The 18,527-nt window shown below is 36.9% G+C and overlaps 1 protein-coding gene across 3 annotated transcripts in view; it reads right to left on the bottom strand.

The window, feature by feature from the left end:
* The window catches only part of ACER3 (alkaline ceramidase 3), a 194,232-nt gene that overhangs the window by 22,974 nt on the left and 152,731 nt on the right, over positions 1 to 18,527 (bottom strand). For all 3 annotated transcript variants that reach the window (XM_058306016.2, XM_058306015.2, XM_058306017.2), the window contains 2 exons: positions 17,329 to 17,410; positions 13,625 to 13,660 (listed from right to left, as the gene is read on the bottom strand). In XM_058306016.2, coding sequence (XP_058161999.1) covers positions 13,625 to 13,660; positions 17,329 to 17,410 — 118 coding nt within the window. The remainder of the gene's footprint in view (positions 1 to 13,624; positions 13,661 to 17,328; positions 17,411 to 18,527) is intronic.

The following is an 18,527-nucleotide window of genomic DNA, read 5'->3' as shown; positions in this document are numbered from 1 at the left end:
GAAAATTTAACTTTTAAAAGTGTTAAATATTAAATACAAAATCGCATAGAGTACAAATATACATTTAAAACAACTAATTATAAAAACAATAGCTAGGAAAGCTCCACCCACGCCAAGAACTAGGCCACTGTTTTTTTTTCTTTTTTCTTTTGGTCTTAGGCCACTGTTAATATCTCAAAGCACTGAATGTGTATCTTCCCAGTCTTAACTCTCTCCCTTCCTTTAAGCAAACCACTCTCCTGACTTTTATAATAAACATTTTCTTGCTTTTCTTTATATATTTACTAAGACTAGTTGCCTAAATATGCATTCTTAAATAATATTGTTTGGTGAATTTTATATAATTAGAATAATATTGTATGCATTCTTTTTTGTCTTGGCTTTTAGAATCAGTTATATTGTTGCATATATCTGTGGTTCACTCATTTTTGATGTTATATACTATTTAATTGGATGAAAATACCAAAGTTGACCTATTCTTCTGTTGGACATTGTTGGATTTTTTCTAGTTTTAACTGCTGTGAGCATTCTTATTCCCACATCCCTCATGCACATATACACAAGTTTCTTTAGGGGTATGTACCTAGGAATGTAATTGCTGGGTCAGAGGATATATGTATTATCGAAATCACTAAAAAGGATAAAGTTTCCCAATTTTCATTCCAATCGAGTATGTATGAGCATTTCTGTTGTTCTACATATTTGCCAACACATGATATAGTCAGACTTCTACGTTTTTATCAACCGATGTGTTTTAGGAGGCACCGGGGTCCAAACCTGGGATCTCTGATATGGCAGGGAGGTGTCTAATCACTTGAGCCACCTCTGTTCCAACCTATGTGTTTTAACATGTATTTCTCTGATTATGTGTCTTATATTTACTGGCCATTTGATGTTCTCTTTTGTGAAGTGCCTGTTCAAGCCTGTTTTTCTATTCAGTTGTCCACAATTTCTTATTTTTTTTTTAACTTTAAAAAAATTTAAAAATTGAAATAAAACACATATACTGCACATAAATACACATAAACATAAAGAAAAGTGCTCAAAACATAAATACAGGGAAGCAGATGTAGCTTAAGCAATTGGGCTTCCCCCTAACACACAGGAGATCCCGGTGCCTCCTGGAGAAGGCGTGGCGGGCAGGCGCGGTGAGCTAACGCAGCAAGATGACACAACAACAAAAAAAAACACAAAGAGGAAGGACAATGAGAGACACAACAAACCAGGGAGCTGAGGCAGCTCAGGAGATCAAGTACCTCTTTTCCACATGGGAGGTCCTGGGTTTGGCTCCCGTGCCTCCTAAAGAGAAGATGAGCAGACAGAGAGCACACAGCAAATGGACACAGAGAGTACACAGTGACCACAAACAACGAGGGTAGGAGGTGGATAAGTCAAAAAAATAAATCTTAAAATAAAAAACCAAAAACATAAATACAAAGTTTGTAACAATCACAAAGGTCAAAAAATGGAGTTTTGGCAGCATATCATAAATCCACCTCCAGCTCCTACCCCTCTGCAAGGCCTTCTGCCCTGTTATGGTTGACCTTTCTACTGTCCTGACTTTTAACATTAGAGTTTAGTTTTGCCTGTGTTTGAACCTCAGTATAAATGGAACCTATAATTTATTTGTTTTAAGCTTCTTTACTCAATATTTGTGAGCCTCACTTGTTATGTGACTGTAGTCTGATAGTTTTCATTGCCATATAATATTCTACTATTTGAATATGCCTTAATTGATATATACACATTCTACTTCTGATGGACATTGCAGAGAATACACTTTTTAGTTATTTATAAGAGCATTGCTATAAATATTTCAATATATATTTTGGTATACCTGTGTGCAAGGATTCCTATTGAGTATACGCCTAGGAGTCAAATTGTTGGATCACAGGGTATGCATAAATTCAGCTTTAGTAGATCACGCAAACTGTTTTCCACAGTAGTTATACCAATTTACACTCCTGTCAGTAGTGTATGAGAGTTACTTAGCTTCCCTACCAGTACTTGGTACTTTGCGTCTTTTTATTTTAGCCATTCTGTTGGGTGTGTAGTGGTATCTCCTTGCACTTTGAATTCTTAAAAAAAATTATCTCCCTCGCCCCACACTGTTTGCACTGTCTGCTCTCTGTTCATCTTCTTTTTAGGAGGTACTGGAAACCGAACCTGGGACCTACCATGTGGTAAATAGGCGCCTAGCAGCTTGAGCCACATATGCTTCCCCATTTTTAATTTTCATTTCCCTGATAATTAATAAGACTGAACACCTTTTCAGGTTTATTGATTATTTGGATATACTCCACTTTGTGAAGTGTCTCTTCAAGTCTTTTGCCCATTTTTTATTAGGTCCTTTACTTTCTTTTTATTGGTTTGTAGGAGGTCTTTATATACTAATCCTTTGTTGATGATATGTGTTATAAATACCTTACTGCACTCTACGGCATCTGTTTTCACTCTTTATGGTATTTTTTGATGAATCCAAATTCTTGATTTTAAGATATGATTAGTATTATCTGTGTCTTGTAATAATGGCAAAACTATCCATTTATTTAGGTATTCTTTAATGTGTCTAAATATACTTGATCATTTCATCCATATACAGGTCTTAAAAATTTGTATTAGATTTCTAAGTACATCATATTTTTTTTATGATTACTGTAAGTAGTACTTAATGTCATTTTCTACATATTTGTTTATGTTACATATAAATACTACCATTTTTAATGTTTTAATATTGAGCAACTTTATTAACTCTTTTGATTCTAATAACTTATCTGTAGATTTTTTAAAAAATATTTTCTTTAAAATCTCCCCTTGATCAAATTCACCAAAAGAATGTTAATTTTACTTATCTTTTTGAATAAGCAACTCTTTCTTGACTTTGCTAACTTTCCCTACAGTATGTTTTCCATCCTATTAAATTCTACTTTTACGTTTATTTTTCCCTAGCTTCTTGAGGCTATATGTTTTGTCTTTCCTTTTATGGCGCCCCCATATACATATTTTAAGGCTAGCTATTTCCCTCTAAGTACTGCTTTTGTGGCATCCTACAAGTTTTAACGTACTTATTTTCATTACCATTCAATTCAAAATATTTCCCCATTTGTGATTTCTTTGATGCATGTGTTATTTAGAATTATATTTCTTATATTCTAACATAACTCCGTTGTAATCAGAAAATATACTCTGATCTCCATACTTTGAGATTTCTTAAGACTTGTTTTATGGCCTGGTAGTATATGCCATATGTCAATATTCGTAAATGTTCTCTGAGCACTAGAAATAAGTTTTTGTGGTTGTTGGGTGCTTTTGCCTTTTAGGTCAAGTTTGTAAATTGTGTTGTTGAAATCTTCAATATCTTCTATCAATACTGAGATTACGGATTTTCCTAGTTCTGTTAATTATATGTTTTGAAGTTATATTAGAAGTACATACAAATTTAAAATTATTATGGTGTTCTGATTAACTGAACCATTTAATACTCTGAAATAATCCTTCTTTGTCTCCACATATTTTTTCTGATATTAAAATAATTAACATCTTCCTTTTGCTTAGTATTAACATTGTATATATTTTTCTATCATCTTACATTCAACTTTTGGTATCTGTGTTTTAAGCAGACTCTCTTACAACCAGGATATAGTTGAATTTCTTCTTATCCGATCTTATAATAATTGTCTATCTGGATCATTTAATTCATTTCCTTTAATGTAATTACTAATACATCAGGGTTTAAATGTGTCATCTTATTTTGTGTGTGTGTGTTTTTTAATTGATTATACCTTTTATATGTTTCTATTCATCTCCAGTCTGTTTTACTCCAGGATCTTATATCTATAGAAACTACTTGTGGTCTCTCTGTTAAATGCAATCCAATCAATATTTACTAAGCATTATAGTAGACCCAGGGACATAATGACGTAGGTAAAGGGTTCATCTCAGTCCTGGACTGATGAAGTGCAGTTTGAGAACGACCCTGGTCTCCCAGCAGCTTGAATACAGCAGAGTTAAGCTAAATGGGGAGTGTTTCTTTGCTTTGCTTGTTGGGAAGGGCTGCACCTAGGTTGGAGGCTTCGGTCCTGCCTGAGAACAGTATAAACGATGTTCAGATAAAGACTGGTAAGAAAAGGGGCTGTGGCTTCTGTGTGTTACAGTGGCCCCATAACACTTGGCTTTCATCCTGGCAGCTGTATAGCTCTGGGTCTCCTGAGGAGATGAAGTTCTATACTTATTGAATCTCCCACCTTGTATCTTTCTATAAAACTAAGTAAACGTAGTATTAAAGTCTACTAGAATCTGATTACCAGCGTGGATCCACAAACACAAGTGTGGTGCGTAAATGGTGAACAAGAAAGGCATCCCTGCCCTTACAGCAGTGTGAGCACAAAGGAAGGACACCTAATCCATACTTCAGGGATACGGGAAGACTTTTGTGGAGGACATAATGTTTAATTATATAGCTGAGGCATGAATAGGAGTTATTCACATTAAGATGGTGGAAGAATTACTGGCATAGCTTCTTCTGGAGACTAGTAGAAAATAAGGATGCCTGAAGTATACTGTTGGAGGGAAGAGGGGAGAAAAGGAAGCCAGAGGGGTGAGCAGAGCTCTACTCTGGACTTTCAAGTAGTATTAAGGAGTTGAGCTTTATGTTAAGAGCAATGCAAAGACAATTATGGTTTGAGGTATAGTTCAACATGATCAAATTTATGTACTAAAAAGAAGACTGTCTTGCTGGGTGGAGAATGAATTAAAGACATAAGACTGATGGGAAACAGACCAAGTACTGCTTTTGTGGCATTCTAGAAGACCAACGACAAGGCTACTGCGATAATCTAGGTGAGAGATGGGGCCTGAACTAGGGTAGTGTGAGTTGAAAAAGAGAGAAGTGGACAGTTCGATAGAGATAGACAGGGCTCAGACTGATTATCTGATATGAAAGGGAGAGGGCACAGACAAGGCCTGTTTATGGCTTGGTGAAATTGTTTGCTGAGATAGTGAACACATTAAGAGAAGGCTGGGGAGAAAAATGGCGAGTTCATTTTAGATATGTTCAGAGTTGGAGGTGCCAGTGAGATATTCAAGTAAAGATCTTCAGCAGGAGTTAGATTTTTGAGTCTAAAGCTTAGAAGAAAAATCTGAGCTGGAGAAACAGATTCTTGAATCATGATCACACAAAAGCCACTAGGCATGGACTGCTCAAGAAGTATGTTGGACAAATAAGATGATGAGTACCCTAGGGGAATCATTTTTCAAATGAACTCCCTTCCCTCCAGAGCCTTACTCTTAAAGTCTATTTTGATGCTACCCTAGGGATCTGTGGTACATACTGCTAGTGGCCTGCCCAATATCCACCCATTTTTCTCCTTCTGACTTTATATAATCTGATTTTGTTCAGCTGGTGATATGTCCTACTATAAAAGCCTGATTTCTTAAGCTCTCTAGCAGTTAAAGATGGCCACATACCTTTGCAACTTTTTTCTGTGCATAGTCTAAATATTCATTATTTTTTAAAATAAAAGCAGGATCATAGAATACACACATTTCTGCTCCATAAAATTTTATCTAGCAGTATATATTTTTACACTGAATGTTTATATTTTTCCATAATAATTTTTTCAATCCCCAAGCATGAAAGATTATGAAAATATTACTATTGTTTTGTTTTTTAAAAGATTAATTTTTCTCTCCCCCCTCCCCGCCCCATTGTCTGCTCTCTGTGTCCATTTGCTGTGTGTTCTTCTGTGACTGCTTTTATCCTTATCAGTGGCACCGGGAATCTGTGTTTCTTTTTGTTGTGTCATCTTGCTGTGTCAGCTCTCCGTGTGTGCGGCGCCGTTCTTGGGCAGGCTGCACTTTCTTTCACGCTGGGCGGCTCTCCTTATGGGTGCACTCCTTGCGCGTGGGGCTCCCCTACACGGGGGACACCCTGTGTGGCAGGGCACTCCTTCTACGCATCGGCACTGTGCATGGGCTAGCTCCACACGGGTCAAGGAGGCCCGGGGTTTGAACCTTGGACCTCCCATGTGGTAGGCGGATGCCCTATCCATTGGACCAAGTCCGCTTCCCTTACTATTGTTTTTTCACTGCTAAAGTATCCTGGAAAGATGCTGCATATAAAGCAAAATTTGGTATTTATCCTCAAGGAGTATATAGCCTAAGGAAAAAAGCAGGTTGTGTTTACATTATCAGTAAAGAAACTTTTTTTTTTCACTGTGAGTTGGCATTCAGATACCTATGTGGCAAGAAATAAAGATGGGTGAATTTGAGAGGTAAAAAAGGGAGCATTTAATAGGTGTGACTATACTGTGGGACCTTAAACAGCAGATATACAATGAGCATTTTGATGATAATGGGGAAGACTGATTTTCAGTATTTCTCCATGACTCACTCCTTCTGGCCTATTTGGATTAAGTCAAAACATGGTGAGGAGTTCCAAAAAAACTCCCTAGTTTATTTTTTACTACTTATTGAACACTGACTGCCAGACATCAGACTAGGCATTCATCATTCAAAGACGCAAAGACATTATTCCTAACTTCAATGAGCTCAGTCTAACAGAGACATATATAGTCAAATACCACCTACCTAAATCTGCCTTCTAAATTCCATTCTCCATGAAAAGGAACCAGGGCTCCATGGAGAAAATAGCTGATTCCAGGCCTGGGGCAAGGAAGGAGCAAGATGAGCCTTGTGTCAAAGAGTAAGGAATACTTAAAGAATGAAAGGGGGAGGCGGGCTTGGCCCAGTGGATAGGGCGTCCGTCTACCACATGGGAGGTCCGCGGTTCAAACCCCGGGCCTCCTTGACCCGTGTGGAGCTGGCCCATGCGCAGTGCTGATGCGCGCAAGGAGTGCCCAGCCACGCAGGGGTGTCCCCCACATAGGGGAGCCCCACGCGCAAGGAGTGCGCCCCGTAAGGAGAGTCGACCAGTGCGAAAGAAGTTCAGCCTGCCCAGGAATGACGCCGCACACACAGAGAGCTGATACAGCAAGATGATGAAATAACAAAGAGACACAGATTCCCGTACCGCTGATAACAACAGAAGTGGACAAAAAGAAGAACATGCAGGAAATGGACACAGAGAACAGACAACTGGGGACGGGGTGGGAGTGGGGGTGGGAAGGGGAGAGAAAAAAAAAGAATGAAGGAGACATATCAAAGGGACACAGACACTGGTTTTGCAAGGACTCTGCTAGCCAACTCAGACAATTTGTACATCTAAATAAATAACGATAGTAGTAAGTTATAACCCACTAAATAAAATAAGAATATATGAGATCATAGGGATAAAAGTACATAATATTAAAGTGTGATAATTCATGGAGTATTTTCATAAGTCCCAAAATATTTCATTAGAAAATTCTTATTAATTATGAAGGAACAAAGAGTAACTTAGGCAGTGGGGACATCTGATAGACACTACCTTAATGAAGTGATCAAAGTTAACATCACCCAAAACGGGGCAAACTAAAATTGTGTACCTCCTGAAGCATCACTTCTGTGCTAATCTTGATAAAAATGCACAACCTGAATGTAATCATAAGAAAACATCATGCAAATTAAAATTGAGGCATCTCCAACAAAATACCTAGCCTGTCATCTTCAAAAGTGCCAAATCATAAAAGTCAGGGAAAGTCTAAGGAACTGTTCCAGATTGAAGTAAACTACAGGTGCATGAAACTAAAGCAATACATGATTTGGGACTGGATCCTTTTGCTATAAGGATAACTGGTGAAACCTGAATAGGGTCTGAGGATTAGATGCTAGAAATACACAGTTAGTTACTAATTTTGATAGCTGTATCATAGTTATATAGGATATTTTCCTTATTTGTAAGATAGAAACACTGGAGTATGCCCCCCAAATACTGGCAACATGCTCTCAAATGGTCCAGGGGGAAAATCTTTTGTACTATCTTTGTAAATTTTCTGTAAGTTTGATATTGTTTAAAAATTTTAAAAATTTTAAAAATAAAGCATTCTGCTCTAACCTTTTAAGATAATTATTAGCTTCACACTCTAGCCTCCAGAGGGAGCTCAAGTCTTTCATTCCAGGAGAAAGGCACTTGGCTCACTTGTGATCAAGAACACTTGAAAGTGGAGATCATGTAAGGATTTGTAGACAAAGCCCCAGTGAGTGGGAACCTGTGGTGGCAAGAAATAATGAGATTGAGGCATTTGGGGTTCGTGATGGCCTCAATCATTATATTAATCATAATCAACCCCTCAAATATGTTAAAGAATCTCTAACAGAAAAACCCATGGTCAGCAGTTGGGGGAATCTACATTTTTCTACAATCTACTAACGACCTCACTATATACCCTGAACAAGTCACTTAAATTAGAAAGGAAGGGAGGTAATAACACACTGACATTTTGTGTCTAGAAACTCTGTTTGGGAGACATCTACTTTCACAGGGAGATTTAAAAAAATAGGATTCCCTGACCTCAGATGAGGGCTCATCTGAAATATTCAATTACTGATTTGTCAGTTAGCTGTTTAAAGAGGGTTCACTACATTTTTTGTCTTCTTGCTTAAGATAAATGTGTTTCTATTGGTAGTGACAGCTATGTGATTTGAGTATTGCCCTTTGCAAGGTCATCAAATTAAATAAGTGGCATTTGGTTCTCTTTTGGAAATGTTTGGATCACCTTGGTTTTAATTCAGTAAAGTAGAATGCTGTCAGTATTTTCTCCCTCATGGAAGCTAATCTGGTTATCCAGATGATACTGCTGGTGGCAGATACTTTCAGTGTTTATTAATCCTTTCTTTCAGATTTAAAATCTCACTGCTTATCCCCCTATCTCAACTCCAATACCTCTTTTCAGAGGCTTTCCCTGGTTACGACAGGAAGGATATTCAGGTCCTCTTCCATCTCAATGTGTACTTTCACTATCATACTCTATTATTAACATGTTTATTCCCTTGTTCTTTGCATATTTTATATTATTTTCGTATTACCCTTTTGAAAGAATACCTCTCCTTGTTTTGAACATTTTTCAGATGAAGAAATTGAAGAATAGTGCTAGCAAGAAACTTGTCCATGGATAACAAAGTGACAAGAAATCAAGATTCCAAACTTTCAAGCCAGTGCTTCTTTAGATGAGACAACACTGCTTTTCCTTCTTTTCCCATTATTTTTAAGACTGAAGATTATTGTAAATCTTATTACTTAAAAACTGCAAAGTGACTTTCTATGTTTTTATATAGAAAAAATATCAAGTTTTTAAAAAGAATGAGAGCAATACTTCAAACTTTTGACAAATAGAAGTTTCTCAGAAAAGCAGTTTTCTTTTCTTAAGAATGATACCCCAAAGAGAATAATTAGGGGTAGATTTTTAAAATGTGCATATAAGTAGACAGTATCAATTCTAATTACTTAGCAGATCAGCAATAAGATAGTCTCGATTCGACATCTGAGGCAAAAACATCTTCAAATAAAGCTTAAAGTAGTCAGAAATACTACAATAAACCACAGTAGTGGGCTATTTTCCATAACTTGTTTTTCAGTACCAAAATAAGTAATTAATAATCTGGCTATATGCAGTAGATGAATTCTGCAATCCTATCTTAAATATTCATTTCAATTTCACTTAAAACTTTTAAGCTTTGAGCCACACAGACTCAAAACTGTCACATCATTTTATGTTCCTTCTATCTGTTTAGTATTTTGAGCCAATACACAAACTTCATTTTAGAAGGGAAAAATGAAAATCATCTTCCTTATCCACTAAATTCTATAAAACTTTGATTTAAACAGATGCTTGAATATTAAAATGCAAGATTATAGTAGATGAAAATATGAAATAGAGGATAAATCTGCTCATTTTTAAATTTAAAACAAGGTATTATCAAGACAATATATTAAGGAGGAGTTTGAGCTTTTTAAGTTCAATACAAACTTGGAGAACCCAACATCATGATAGAGAAATAAATGAATATGCTGGATAAAGAATCACTAGACTAGAAAAATAATGGTTTTCTGGCTATTATACCACAATGTTATGTTTAGGTTTGAAAAGCAAATAGCTTTTACTGAGGCCAGTAAATTATATTATTTCTTTACTTCCAAAATTACTCATATAAAGAAAATCTTAGTGATAACACAAAGTTCTTTGACATAAACTCTCTACAGTTTGGTTTCACGAAGAAAATTGAAGATAATGAAACAGAGAAGGATAGGATGTAATTTTGGTTAGGGTTGTCAGAGAAGGCCTTTCTGCTAAACTGATATTTGAGCAGAGACCTGAACGAAATGAGGAAGCGAACCACGTGGATAGCTGGGGTGCTGGTGTCCCAGGCAGCGGGGGCAGTCCAAAGCCGGGAACTGCAAACATGCCGGTGGCTGTCTTTGAAATTAAAGCCAAGGAGGCCAGTATGCCTAGGAGAGTAAACAAGGGGCAAGCGGAAGGAGACCCCTCTACTCTCATCAAGTTTTTCTTTTCTCGTAGCATGTATCACCTTCTAATATATTATATAAATTTACTTATTTGTTATATCTACCATTTGTTTTGTATCGTATCATAACATTGTATTTTTCTCATCTTCCTCAGCAGACTAGTGGCAGTAGAAACCAAATTTTTCTCTTTACTTACCCCCTTATTCCCTTCATTACAATTCCTAGGTGGTCTTCCAAAGAATCCTTCTAAAATGGAAAACTGATCAGGTTACACTCTAGCTTAAAACCCTTCACTGACTCCCCACTACCTACAAATTCAAACTTTTAAGCACAGCATAAATGGCTTTTTGTGATTTAATCCTCATCAGCAGTCCAATCCTATCTCCTACAGCTAAGGCTAGCCATAACAAACATTACAGGATACCAGTACTTTAAAAAACTTCTCTCCCAAAGTATTCCTAACAGCAGAGGAGGGATGACTTATTCCTTAGGTACAGAGGCAAGAGATACACACTGAAAACACAAAATTTCTTTAAAGTTCCTTATTTCATCTTAAAAACTCATGTGGTCATTGTACTCTATCCTGTAACATAGCCGCATTTTTAATAAAATTTGCACGTTTTTAATAATGTCTGCATATTTTTTTTTAAATGTTCAATCCCCTGATATCCTTGAATAAAACAAATATTCCATGAATATGGCCCACATTTGTAAAGTCAGTGATTTAGAAATAACCTGGCATGCTACAACATACCTCTGGGGGATCTTGTAATCCCATTTCACGTGCAAAAGTTACTAGGTTCCCGCTGCTGTACCTTTATGCACACTTCTCTCTAGATGCAGTAACCCCCCCCAACTTGTCTACCTGGGGACATCCTGCTCACCTTTAAGACACCCCTCTAAGTCATCTAAGCAGATTGTGCCCTTGCCTACATTAGTATTGCATCTTACACATATTTATTATAAGACTTAAATACCGCAAATATTTTTACAAGTCTATCTCCCTGACTATACAGTGAGTTCCTTGAGATTAGAGGCCATGTCTTATTTGCCTTGATACAGTAATATTAATTTACATTTACTGTGTGTTTAGTCTGTTCTAAGAGTATTGTGTAAATTATCTCATTTAATCCTTAGGCCATTTTAGGGGTTATTATATCAGTTTTATTGATAAGGCATAATAGTCTCCGTGAGAGCAGAGACCTTACTATTTTTTTCCATTATTGTATCTTTCATGACTTGTACAGTGCTTGGCACATGTAAGGTACTTAATTGTTTATTGAATAATGAGCAAACCAAAGTTCAAAGAGGTTAAGTAACTTGTCCAGGGTATAATAGCTAGTAAGCAGAAGAGATTACATTCAAATTCAGGTCTGTCTGACTTTAGATCCTTTAGAGTCTTTTATCTACTGCCACTCTAGCTGAACTTCTAGTCCAGAATTTGGTGCTGTAAAAGGTACACAGCAGACAGCTGTTGAATGAATGGATGTCTTACACCTTCGGATCGCTTGCTGCTAGCTATTCCCCCTTATCTGCTCCTTTACTTCTCTACCCTAATTTTTAATCTCTAGGGCAAGGACTTAAACTAGGGTGGGCACTGATAGACCTGGCTTTCATCCCACCTCCCTTGCTGTCACCAAACATTACCACTATACATAGAGAAGAAAGCATTTATTACTGAAAAAACACATGGAAATTGCAGCAGGGGCAATTAAATTAATGATTTATTATTTTTATATTACACTAGTGATTTGTAATTTTATAGCATAAACCTAGTGCCAGATAGGCCTAAAATACAAAATGGAAAATTGGTCATAAACTCAGACTTGCCAAATTTTATTTTTTGTGGTAGTTATTTTTCTTTCTTAGAGAGGCAAAAAATTTTTATAAAAACAGAACTGCGGTTAACAGTACAAATATGAGTGTTCTCTCATGAATGCTCTCAAACGTACACTACTAACACATAGTGTTAATAGGGGGTGTATGGCGAAATATACCAAGTGTACGCTTTGGACCATGGTTAGTGGTAACTGCCTGATGATGTTCTTTCATGATCTGTAACAAATGTTCCACAACAATGTAAGGTGTTGGTGGAGGGATGGTGTATGGAAATTCTGTACATTACGCAGGATTGTTTTGTAAGCTCACAGATTTTCTAATAAACGGGGAAAAAAAAGTCAGTGGATGGGGCTTTTGATGTGCCCTCCTCCCCACCTCCCCATTTCCCACCATCAGCACACATCCATAAAACGGTTTATTTTCCTAAAAACAAGATCAACAACAACACCCAGAAGTCTTCTCCATACAAGTCAGCTTGCTTCATTTTTTACACTGCCTTTATAAATCTTTCTTAGTAAAGGGGGAATTATATAATGACATATTTTCAGCTACAGGAAAGTGGTGATGTCATTTCCGGTAGCATTTTATTTTGGTATTTCTACTTCCCACTGGCCTGGAAAAAAGCAATGCACAATAATGTGGTTTTGGAATTTATTTCAAAAACCAAGTTCCAGTTAGATGAATATTGTATAACTTAAGTTTAAGAAGCTACAGGAACATATATATATTTTTTTACATAAGCGCAAAATATCCTAAAACTATAAGACCTCTAACACTCCTGAAAGGTGTGCTGGCTTTATTTATTTATGCTACATTGTTAAAAGAATGGAGACAGAAGATAGACCAATCTAGGTGCCCGGCTCTGCCCCTTAATAATTACATAACCTTAGGGTAAATTACTTAATCTCTCTGAATTCTTTTTCCTTAACAGTCATTTCCTGCAACAAAGTTTCTTTTGCTTGCTTCCTTCTAGGTAAATAAACTTCCATCTCAATAAACTTAATTGAAATATTTTAGGGAAAAATATTCATGACGTTTTCAGACCTGTCTTTTCTAGATCATAACGTCATAAAAAGACTCTGTATATGTAATGCTTCCTGTTTTTTTGTCTTCTTTTGGGAGTAGAGCTGCACCTGCTGCATTCCTGAATATGAACAGCCAGCTGTATCAGAGCACTGGTTGTCCCAGTCATGTTTCTGATACCTTCACCTAGAGGCAATTCAGTTTACAACCCTGTTTTAAACATTTAACTTGCCTAGGACATCTACCATTTCATTTCCAAACGTTGTGTGTGCATATTGCATATAATTTATGAGAAAATGAAAACACAAGGCAGGCAAGTATTATTAAACAATCAAATGTGTGATCGTATTAAAAAATTACCTGATGGAATACAGGCTCTTTTACTTTAAGGTAAACCTGCAAAATATTAAAAGAAACACATGTGAATACAGAGCATTAGTCACAGGAGAGCTATTATCTATCTACACGTGGGTCCACCCCAGCTCTAGCCCTGCCACGGTAAACCAAATGTTTCAAAGTCGTTGTGGACTACTCTGGTCTCTTTGTCTCTGCAGCAGCAGCAAGGAGAGGCAAAGAATCATGGATATGAGGGCTGAAGAGGTTATTTTGACAATGTCTATAGATAATAAGAAGAACACTGTACTGAGAATTAGAGACAGGAGTTAAATTTCAAATTTTGCTACTTACTTGTGACATGCCTTGAGCAAGTTATTTAACCAAAGACTCATTTTTCCTTATCTAATTGTGATGAAGAGAGATAAGCTAAAAATGTGAAAGTGTCTAACACATAATAGTTGCTCAATAAGTGAAAACATTTAAAATATATTTCTTGCACTCTCTTCTGGTTCCAAAAACCTCTAAATTACTTCAAAATCATGTGAGTGATTAAAATAGATTAAGATTTTTATTAGATTAAGATTTAACAAGCATTCATTGGTTTATAGGAGCACTACTTTTTTAAATGACATGGAAGAGAGGAATCAAAATTCAAATCATAATCCTGCACTGACTCTCATCACTTACGAGACACAGTGCGAACGTCACAGCCTGACATTCAAAGCTTTCCCTCATCTGGCCCCCACCTTTCTGACTGGTCTTATTGCTCTTCTCGTCTCCTTCATATTCTAGACTCCAGAAAGTACTGAGCTCTGCCACCTGTGCTAATTTCACACTTCTTTATTTTTAGGCATGCTGCTCTCTACTTTGTCCAGAAAGTTTCCTCCTTGGCAAACACTCATCTTTTAAGATTCAGCTCAAACTGTACCTCCTTCTTGAAGGCTTTTCTGATCTCTTCTCTGTATATTAATAGCAGAAGCAACCACTTCACCTTCCATTCTACTCTAACTGTCCTGTATAAACGTCACAGCATTTATTAGTTGTTTCTCTCCCCTACAAGACAGTAATCTTTTTGATAGCAAGGACTGTGCTTAGATATCTCTAGATCCTCGTTTAATGTAGTGCTAATTTCACAAAATTTTATATAATTTTACAACTTGCTACAAAATTTCTTATTCCTGGAGGAAATTCCTACTCTCACTAAAAGAAGGTTACTTCCTTTAAGCACCAATAGTACTTTAACAGTAAGATTTTTTGAGACATTATATATTTATAACTCTAAACTCAGCAAGAAAGAATGCTTTTAATCATGGACATTCTCTTTGTATAACTAATGCCTTCAGATCCCCATTGTCACTAGTAGAAGAAATGCAAAAGGGCATGCCTCTTGAAAGCATTAAGGTAACTGAATTAGGTGCCAGTTGTTAATTCTAATTAATATAAAATGTATATTACTATTATCTTTATTTTACGGATGAAGAGACTGAAGGAGATTAAGTAACTTGCCCAAGGTCCCACAATTATTAAGTGACAGTGCTGGATCCAAAATCAGATCTGACTGACTCCAAATCATTTCTTAATTGACAAAGGGATCTGGTCTTGACTCTGCCACCCATTTTCTCTATTAACTTGTTTGACTGGGCAAGTCGCTGAAACTCTCTGGACTTCATTCTCTTCTCTATGGTAATAAAACTCCCTTTCAATTCTGAAATAAGATTCCTTCATGATAAATGAGTATGTAGCTTAGGCAGGGGATAATGCAGAGCCTTAGGAAAATAGTGTATATGTGCTCTTTTGACCTCCTATTTACCTTCTCAACTCAGAAATCTAGCCTCTGCCTCCACCAATCTGCTGTTGAGAGTATTCTCATCAAGGTTACTTGTCTTTCACCTGACAACTTCTGTGGCCAAATCATAATCTTCATTTTACTCATCCTCTCAGATCAACTAATCCTATCACTCCTTACTTCTAGAAATCTCTTTGCACTCTGCAGCAGCAGGTTCTCCTAGTTTTCCTAGGTCTCTGATCACTTGTTCTCAGTCTTCTTTGCTAGCTCCACCTCTTCTGCCTGACCTTCAAAGGTCAGTGTGCCCTAGGGCTCCATCTTTAGTCATCTTAGTCTATGCTATAACAGAGCAAGTTCCTCTATCCTCACATTTCTAGTACTACCTATACCTATACAAGCTAGCACACCCTACGTGCTCCCAAACCCACAGCTTCAGGCCAGCCTACCTGTTAAGCCTCAGGTGACATTAATGCCAGGTACCTCAATCCCACCACATTCTAAACTGAATTCGTTTACCCCTACTCCGTGGCACAAACCTACTCATTATCTTTCCTACAAAATCTGCTCTTCCTCCTAGTTTCCTATCTCGGTTAAGGAAATATACCTTGTATCCTCACAGCCAGGCCATAAACCAAGGGCCTGTCATTCTAGACAGCTCCCTCTTTTTGCTCTACTTCCAACTGCCTCCACCCAGATGGTCATCAGTCCTGCAATTCTGCTATTTTTGATAGCTTTGCCTCACCCTCACAGCTATTTTACCTTAGTCTGAGTCTCATATCCTACCTAAGCAATGCAAAGGTGCCAGGTCTAGATTTGGATATCCTGGGTCTAGCTTCATACTCCTCTAATTTATTCTCCAGAACCAGAATAATCTTTCTAAAACTCATATCTGATTATATTTTCCCTCTTCTTTAAACCAGTTAATGGCTCTATACCACACTGACTTCAGGATAAAAAATCAAACTCTGAAACACGGCATATAAGGGTCTTCATAATCTGACATTTGTCTAATTCACAAGACTTCAGTATCTCCATTCCTGTCCATTTAACATATGCTGTAGTCATATTAAATCCCATATCCACTGGTGGTGGTGATTTAATGAAACAATAAATATAAAGTACTCAGTATAATTTCTGGCACATAGTAAACACTTTTTAAAACTCACTGTGTTCTATAGTTATATGCCTATGGACACGAAATACTCATGGACATGAAATCTGCTTCACCACACTCTTGCACAGGTACTTGGTGAACTCCTACTCATCAGTTAAAACCCAGCTCAAATGCCTATCTGAAACTTTTCTTGACCCACGTAAGCAGTCTTGATCAGTCCTCCTCCATCTCATCACTGTATAACTAGTTTTTACTTCTATTATTACAATCACTATTTTGTTCCTTGTTTCATGTCTAACTTCCCTACAAGAATGAGTCCTCAAGGATAGCAACTGCTTCTTAGTTATCTTCTTGTATTTTTAATGCCCTGACATGGTAGGTTTTCAATAAATATTGAATTACAGAAATTCAATTTAGTTAGTACAAAATTCAATTTACTTGAGGAATAAAAGCACAAGGGCAAGATCAACTTATTAGGAAAAGGTTAAAACAGTCATACCAGGCCCAACTGAGCAGAGACTATCTCTTCTTAACAAATAGGAGGTAGTATATTTATCCACAAGAAAGGATTAAACATTTTTTTCCATTGTTAATATTTGCTTTTTTACTTTCTCCTTCTTTTAAGAAAGATAAACAGGTTTTTTAAAAAGTTATTTCAATTAGAGTGAAAAATGACTTGTATAGGAAATAAAGGAGCAATGTCTATAAGTGAGATGTCCCATTTTTGTGTAAAACATTTAATTTTGAACAGCATGAAGCAAATACGTGCCAAATTCCAGAAGTGGCTAGCTCACTTATTTAATCTAGTAGAAATAAAATGTGACTTACTATGGTTACTATTAAACTGAATAGAACTAATGTAAAAAGCAGATGGTAGTTTACTGAGTTCTTGATCTTGAAACATTCAAACCTTTAAAAAAAAAAGAAAGAAAAAGAAACTTGTTTTAGAATATATAACTAGGAAAACATATAGAATGTTGCTTTACCACTTGCATACATACCTCTGTGATCTAATGATGCACATTATTTCAACCCACCACACTCAGAGAACCTGCACTGCCTGCAGCTTGCAAGAGGCTGGATGGACCAAGAGTAGACACTGGACTTAGCTGGGCTAACGAGAGGCTCTCTCCTGAAAATTTCTAGTCTGGTGCCCAGGGAATTAATCAATTAAGCGTGGAGAGTCAAAGTATAGAGTCATATGGACTCAAGGTCTGAAGCTGATTATCTGGGGGTAGTTATAATGAACATGTGGATGAATGAACAGAGGAGTGATCTGCAAAGAGAGAAAAATAATGCAGATACACAGATTTGATGCCATGTGGAGAGGAAGAAATGGCAGAAAGAGGGAGGGAGGGAAGGAGGGAGGGAGGGAAGGAGGGAGGGAGGAACTGCCCTTCCTGTTCTAGTGAGGTGAGCTGTACTTCCTGCTCTTAGGTTCCATATGATTTCCCCATGTCCTTACAATAAATAAATCTTCCAACTCAAGGTGGCTTGACCAGGTTTCTATACCATGCAACTCCATGATCCCTGACTAAGGCACACTATTATAGAAAATACCACTCTACTTCAATTGTTTCTTTACTTATCTATCTCCCTACCAGGCTGTAAGTTCCTTGTATGCAGGGATAAACTCTTTGTTGTTCATTTTTTTCTCCATAAACCTACTCATTAGGAAAGTGCCTGACACAGAGGTGATATTCAGAAAATAAGGAAATACGAGCAACTATTTGGCCATCAGTAAGTATCTAACCTTTGAAGATTATGTCTAGGTGTAGGCAGGAGGGTTCTCTTGGCTTACTAATCAGCTGTAGGAATTGGACCCATTCCCTAGTTCCTCATCTGTAAAAAGAGGCCTTTGATCCAGATGATTTCAAAGATCTCATTTAGCTTCAATTCTATGACTTTATGATCTGGAAGTTAGATGGAATATTTGTTTTTCCCTTAAACCCTGCAACTTTAAGCTTGAGAGGTGATGAAAAAGTTAGGTGGGATAATCATGGGGTATAACGTCTCTTAATTCCATC

The sequence above is a fragment of the Dasypus novemcinctus genome, chromosome 10 (genome assembly GCF_030445035.2).
Source record: "Dasypus novemcinctus isolate mDasNov1 chromosome 10, mDasNov1.1.hap2, whole genome shotgun sequence".
Classification (NCBI taxonomy): Eukaryota; Metazoa; Chordata; class Mammalia; order Cingulata; family Dasypodidae; genus Dasypus; species Dasypus novemcinctus.
This window is presented reverse-complemented; position numbering and strand designations above follow the sequence as displayed.